The 7,565-nt window shown below is 40.4% G+C and overlaps 1 protein-coding gene across 4 annotated transcripts in view; it reads left to right on the top strand.

The window, feature by feature from the left end:
- Nucleotides 1-987: 987 nt before the first annotated feature.
- LOC109892685 (protein POF1B) overlaps nucleotides 988-7,565 on the top strand; it is a 30,554-nt gene continuing 23,976 nt past the window's right edge. For 2 of the 4 annotated variants that reach the window (XM_020485398.2, XM_020485396.2), the window contains exons 1-2: nucleotides 994-1,548; nucleotides 3,786-3,911. In XM_020485398.2, coding sequence (XP_020340987.1) covers nucleotides 1,210-1,548; nucleotides 3,786-3,911 — 465 coding nt within the window. In that variant the 5' untranslated portion in view covers nucleotides 994-1,209. Of the gene's footprint in view, nucleotides 1,549-3,785; nucleotides 3,912-7,565 lie in introns of all 4 variants that reach the window. The other 2 variants (XM_020485397.2, XM_031826592.1) reach the window with 2 other exon arrangements.

Below are 7,565 nucleotides of genomic sequence, written 5' to 3'. Positions count from 1 at the left end.
CATCCATCAGTGATCTATTTAAGCAATAAGGCCCGAGGGGGTGTGGTATATGGTCAATATACCACGGCTAAGAGCTGTTCTTATGTACGACAGAGGGACTGGACATAGTCCTTAGCCGTGGTATATTGGCTATATATCACAAACCCCCGAGGCGCCTTATTGCTATTATAAACTGGTTACCAACGTAATTAGTGCAGTAGAAATAAATGTTTTGTCATACCCGTGTTATATGGTCTGATATCAAATCAAACTTTATTTGTCACATGTGCCGAATACAAAAAGTGTAAACCTTACCGTGAAATGCTTACTTACAAGCCCTTAACCAGCAGTGCAATTCAAGAACAGTTAAGACATGATTTACCAAATAAAATAATAAAAAGTAACACAATAACATAACGAGGCTATACAGGTGGTACTGGTACCGAGTCAGTGTGCGGGGGTACAGGTTAGTTGAGGTCATGTGTACATGTAGGTAGGGGTGAAGTGACTATGCATAGATAATAAACAGCGTGGTTGTCAGCCATTCGGTATTCAGGGCTCGAGCCACCCAGTTTATCATTATTTTTAAGCACCGAACACAAGGGTGGACAGTTGAATAACCAAGTAAGAAGGAAATTACCGTCTTACTTGATTTTAGAATGTGCTCACAAGAATTGTCTCACTGTACCACAGGTCAAAATAGACTATGCATTATATATATATATAAAAAAAATATATATATAAGGCAGGATTTCCAAAAATCGAACGCACCTCCGCAGGCTGTAGTATCCTACAGGTCAACACCTGGAACAATCATACAGATTACAATTGTATACAGTGTATCTGTGGCCTGCCCTGTATTGTATATATTGGTTGCCTCCCACATTACATTTTCCCGTCCATTCAGGTAGGCGACATTCCATCTGATTTGAGAACGAGGCACACTATGTCAGCAAGGCATTTGCATAGATCGCCGCCCTCCAACGCTTTAGTTGCGTAGTCTATTATGCAAATCACTTTCTCTTTCAAGGAAGTTCAGCGTTTCATAGGGACTGGACTTACTTGATTTAGCCTTCACTCTGCAACTATTTTTCATGAGGTAGGCTGTTCGATTGTCTTCGATAATAAAGGTCGCATGCGAGCACACATGGTCTAACAAGGCCACTTTGGATAAACTTGGTAAATAGCCGTTTTCAAAGTTTCTGTCGGGGCGTAATTCTTCGCAGCAAGATGTCTATTCACAATACCTCCACATCATACAGGACCGTCAGCGTCTCGTCGGACCCGGCCACCACAGTTCTATCCTCGGGCCAATACATCGACGGTTACAGAACTATGAGTGTTTCGCCTGCTCCGGTACAGTATGGTATCGGTAATGGCTACGAGACCGTGCGCTACCTGATGCCCGTACAGCAGCCGATGCAGCAGCAGCAGATGCAGTACGTACTGGTCAACCAGGCCCCTCAGGTTATGCAGCAAATGGTGTCACCTGTATATTTGCAGAATATGCAGAGGGTCAGCGTGAGTAGTTTGGAAGAATCTGACATCTACCGACAACAAAATGTAGAGGTGAGTTTATTACAACACACTGTATGATGGGGTTAATGAACAAATGGGGTTAATGCCTAAAAGAGTATGAGTTTAACATTTTATAATATTTGTATATAATTTATTTTAAGAATGGTAAGAACTGTTTACACTTGAGCATCATCTTACTGATGATCTTTGGCTCTCATTAGAAAATCCACCCATGTGCAAATAAGAGAACAGTTTGTCAGTGCAGGTCGACATGACAGGTATATCATAATCTACCCAGTGCATTGTCTTTACACCATTCATTCTTTCTTTGATGCTGTACAGAAAAAAAGCCACATGCTTGTGATAGTGATTTGGCAGTAGGCTAAAGGAACAACAATTTGCTCCAGTATAACCCTGAGGGCTTCATTTGAACAAACCTAATGCAATGGTAAATCTAAGCTTTGGTGGTAACCCTAGGGGTGTGTCAGAAATACTTTTGCTATTTTCACAACCAGAATTATGGGCGTGTAGCTGGTGGTGGCGGGAAACGGGTGGGTTTTGATGAATAAACAAGTTGAAGGTTTGTAGAGGCTTGGCCCCTCACTGGTCAATCAGAAAGTGCTCCATGGCTAAATATGTGGTTTGTTCATGTTGTGCATTTATGGTCTTTTATGTATTGCGTTGTCATCCACTCCAATTTGAATGTTAGTCCAATATAGAGCCTAGTATGTTAAATAGCCTACAGAAACAAAATAACAAAATGTAGACCTATCCCTAATTTGCTAAATATGTTTAACATCATTTTTAACATTAAATGCATGGCTTCAATATGGAAATATATTGTTAGCATACCATTTGCACTGATATAGGCCTACTGTAAAATGCATTATGTCTGAGCCATGGACATGCCAAACGTTGTCAATAAGCAAGATTACATGCACTATAAATTAGACCTTGAAAGAGAGTGAATAATTCAAATAAAATGTAACAACAACTTGTTTTAAATAGGCTATGTCTACAGTTAGAGGCACCATCATTTCTCCCCGTGGGCATATAATATTAGGCCTAAAAGACAACGTAGACTATGGAGGTTTTTACACACATTCAAACTTTTCACAGGACCCGGAAAAAGATCCAATATAAAGAGAAAGGGGGACTGTCCACTCACCGTTACTGCTTCCAAATATATATATAGCTATAGCATACCATCGCTGTCGATATGGCCAGTAGTGCCTTTGCCACGTGAAAGGTAAACAAACAAACAGGAAATATAACCTACAAGCGGATTCAGCACCATGGACAGAAAATTCTCGCGATTTGATAGTTTGGTCCAACAGAGGAAAGTGGAAGAGTTTTTTTAAAATCAAAATGATAAAGTATTTTTAAATTACTTGATGTTCCTAAACATGCTTCCTACAATCACTGACACCTTTCATGGAATGGGCATTGCACATAATGGGTCTAAACATTTCAGAGAAGCTGGACAAAAATCGTGTCCAATATAAATAAATAAAAAACAATGTCTGTTGACTATTTTGCTGTTTGTGATATTTTCATAAAACATTGGTGATGTAGGCCTACATAAGGCTACTGTTTGTGCCTCAGCTGGTAAAATCAATGCCATAACCAATTACATTAGGCGGGCCTACCTCTAAGACCAGCTTTTGGTCGGTCTTAAATATCTCTGGTTGCGCTCACTGAAATTGGCATATTGGTGCATGTTTTTAAGGACACACCTCATATTTCCGCCCCTCTCACCTCAGAACAAGACCGCTGATGTTAGACAGGTAAATTGCCGAGCCTGTCGTAGGTCTGGAAAATGCCAGTATGCCAATTTCTACGCAATTTTCAAAATTGCTAACTAATGGATGTTTGACATTTGAGCCTCCTTTATACTTCCAGCCTGAAAATGCATCTCTGAGCCTGAGAAAAGCACACAGATGAAAGAAGCATGCTTTCCTGAATGCTTGTCTTTGCTTGGATCCCACAGGGTACTCCTGTTACGGAACCACACCTAGTCAAGCTCAACCGTCACACCTTATTACAACTAAATAATAAATCAACTTCTTACACCCCTCTGATTCAGCAGCCCCAGTCATCACTCTTATCTGCAGCAGTGTTTCTCGTTGAACTTTCAGGTTCATCATCAAACCAGTGCCACAGAAATACAAGTATTTTTCCTTCTTAGAAATTTGATGTGTAACACAAATTACATAGTAAGTGCTACCAGTAATATTCTAGAACCTACACTCTTAATGACCCTGTGCCTGTTTTTTTGCTTTCTTCAGAATATCGATGGGAAAACTCCTTCTGTCTTCAGCCAGACATCTAGCTCCATCAAGAGCCCTGAGCCTGGTGTCGGAGAGGAGGAAGAGGAGGAGGAGGAGGAGGAGGAAGAAGAGGAGGAGGAGGTGGTGAGAGGGACTATACACACCTGCACACACATCGAATTTACTTGCATACTGCTCTTCACACAGACACACACACATACACCTTCCTACATGCAAACCTGTTTAGTGCACATGAAAGCATCTAATTACACATGCACACACACACCTGCACAGGGCACACACACAAATATGCACTGACACACGCAAGACCTGACATGCACCCATTTTAATTTTATTCCAAATACAATTGTAAGGAAACCAGCTGCGATAGGATTGTGAGTTTGCTTAACAAAAAACATGTTGAGCAAACTCACAACAAAAAGTTTGTGTGTGAACATTTTGTTGAGCAAACTCTCAATAGCAGCTGGTTGCCTTACAATTGTATGTTGAATCAACATCTTTTGTTTTCACAGTGTGGGTGTACAGCACTGCACTTAAGTCAATTATTCATGCAAGTAGTCATGCAAGCACACTGTAAATAATGCTGAGAGCTAACACACACACACTACAGTCCTGGAATATATTTGCCTGCCTGGACCTTTATTTCTGGAGTCAGGTCTATTGACTGCTTATGACCCTTGACCCTGTTCACAGCTGTTTCTCAAATAACTTTTATGGAACTATGGTAATTACCTAATGGTGCGGTCATTGTATTGAGCACTTAAGCTTGGCCTAGTTTGACCTAGTGGCTTTGGAGCTTTTAACACGCCTTTACCAGAACAATGAGCCAATCACACACACACACCTTTGACTAAAGTTTGGCCTTTTCGATACCGTTGGTTTTATGAATAGAGAACACTACCAGTATTACAGCTGAACTTTGTTCATCAGCATTGAGTCTTATGCAACACTGTGCGTGGGGCCAGGTTAGGGTGCGGCATGCCACCCTGTTACCAAGAAGCCTTTTCTGTGGTCAGAGGCGGCAGCTCTTTTTGATCAGACCAGAGATGCCATGATGATAGCTGTTGTCAAAACAGAGAAAAAAAACTTTATTCATGTGTGGTGTTGTTATCACCTGGCTTTCATTTCAATTTCCTGTTTAGTATTGTCTTGTCAAATAATCATCACGGCGAACTTGGATCATGTCAAAGTGTGTGTGACTGAGTGTGTGAGTACATGTGTGTGTGTTAATGTGTAGATTGTGTCTGACCGAGGATATCTTTTTAGCCACTTGAAGAGGCATACTTAGCGTCTGAGGAGTTTTGTATATTTGCATATTGTCTTTGTTTAAGTTGTTCTAGGTTATTGTCATCTCACTTTGTGTTGTGACATGCCTACGTTGTTCAGGCTTGCATTCAACATATTTTAAGAATAGAATTAAGCATTCATGAATTCCAAGATCAAGACGCTTCAGGGCGTACAGCCATAGACTTAACGTTCTTCAGGGATTCAGTTTTCCTTTCTCACTGAATCACATAGAACATATCCATTAATCACTACTGATTTTCAGGTACATTGTGAAGGGAGGACTGATCCAGCTTGTTCCTAACCACACCACACCTATGTGTGTTATTGTATCTGGAAGAGTTGAGGTTGAAAGACAGAATTCTAGGTTTCTTACTTTCTTCACACTAAGGAAAAACCGCAGCACTCTAACGTGAATGTTAGTTTCCTCCTATAAAGATGTTAGGATTTAAAGTATCAAAACAAATTTCAGTCAGCTTTGTTGCCCTGAGGGACTAAGATAATCACTTATCTTCTAATCTTCTGCTTGCATAACTAAGGAAAATGTAGGCAAGTTAGTAGACGGCTGTACACACAGGAACTTTCTCTCACCCCCAAATTAGATTACTTTGTGCAGGCCCGGTCTTGGCCACTCTGCTGCCCTAGGCAAGGCAAAAGTAATTGCAGCCCTTCTAAACCCTGCAAATCTACACAAGTCCCAGTAAGCAAAATTATGTTGAAAAGACGTCATTAATTTCGAATTTGAAGTTGAAGTTAGGTTCATTTTAGTTTCTGAATGAAAGGTTAAAATACTTATTTCCCGGACGTTGAAATTGGGTTCATTATTGGTTCTGAATGAAAGTTGATAAGACGTCAGTTATAGATGTCTATTTTTGGGCCAAATCAAGGCTGGTCCAGACCATACCAAATCTGAAACAAACATTGATGTCTATTTTTGGGCCAAATCAAGGCTGTCCAGACCGGACCAAATCTGAACCAAACATGGACGTCAATGATTGGTTCAAGGCCAGTCCGGACCGCCCCCAAAAAAGACAGCCGGACCAGACAGGACCAAAGAAAGATGTCCAAAAGATATCAGTGTTGGTTCGTGCTTAATTGGGTGTAGCCTACAGATACCAATTCCGATTATTTTGGGGGGACAAAACTTACAGATACCGATAATATCTGTCAATTATACTGTTTGACTGCGGGGAAATTAAATGTTGTAATTCTTCCACACTGAATTCTTGTACGTTTCCTTCCAAAAGAGCAATTGTCCAATAACTATGCTTCAAATGTTGTGTCATTATTGTCACAATGTATGAAATCATCATGAGAATGGCCGCAAGTGTTCAGATGAGCATGACATTCCCTTTTTTCAACCTATTTATTGAATATCTGTTGAATTATCGTCCGATACTGAAATAGCGATAAAAGGCCAATATCGGCGATCATGAACCGATATATCGGTCAGACTCTAAATGTTTATATGTCAAACTTGTTTTTTTGCATATAGGCAGCAGCCAGTTTAATTGCCATTTGGATCTAGACAGGTTCTTTCAGTCTCTGGCCTGTATTCCCATGATACACTAACAGCCCAGCGATGATAATGACTGGGCTTGGCATTTTATTGGCACACTGCTGCCCTTGATGATTGGGAAGACAAGGTACATACAGGTAGTTGATTACTCAATAACTAGTGGTTACAGGCCTGTACATGGTAAAATGGTTTGCTGATCATTTTGGATTCTGTGTTGAGTGCTGTGCGTGTGTGCCTGGGTGTGCGTGCGCGAGTTTGTGTGTTTGTGTATGACCAAACAGACCTACATTTTATTTGCATATGTCCTTGTTATTGTTTATCTTATGCCTTCACATTCCTGTGAGGTCCCTCCAGTGTCAAATGGTCAGACTGTTAGAAAGCTAACATGCCCTCCCACTCTACACAGGCAGTGTCACAATACCCCAGACTCTGCTGTTACAGTGTAATACTGATGCCCTGGTTCATACTCCTGTCTTGACCTACATCAGTATTCACATGGACACACAGGGCCTTTGTGGATAAGGCAATAAAGTCTAGAAGGACTGGACATACTTCCAGGTGGAGCCATCATGATGTATTGCCTTCAAGTTTTAGATTACAGATGTATACATAGTTAAAGGGGATTGCTGTCTCAGATTCTATTAAAAAAAATACATTTGTTTTGAAGGGATCACATTTTTATTTAGATCAAATTGTATGTGATACAAACCATATACAAGTGTGCTTTTCACTCTAGATAAATGAGTGTATGGGTTTATAAGTACTTTCTTTAGAAAATGGAGGAATTTAAAATAGGATCTGATCAATGACTATATAATATCTGTGTTTAATAATATCCTACTCCCCCCAGAGAGGGAAAGCTGGTTCAGCTGGATGGGTGTGTACAGTGTAGTATGGATTTTAAGGGCAATTCCATGATAGCATAGCCTGGAAGTAGGTTTGGTATCTCAGATTAATCTGTCAGTTCTCACATA

This window comes from Oncorhynchus kisutch, linkage group LG6, assembly GCF_002021735.2.
Source record: "Oncorhynchus kisutch isolate 150728-3 linkage group LG6, Okis_V2, whole genome shotgun sequence".
In the NCBI taxonomy this organism is placed as follows: Eukaryota; Metazoa; Chordata; class Actinopteri; order Salmoniformes; family Salmonidae; genus Oncorhynchus; species Oncorhynchus kisutch.
The sequence above is the reverse complement of the archived record's forward strand: the minus strand, read 5'-3'. Positions and strand labels throughout refer to the sequence as shown.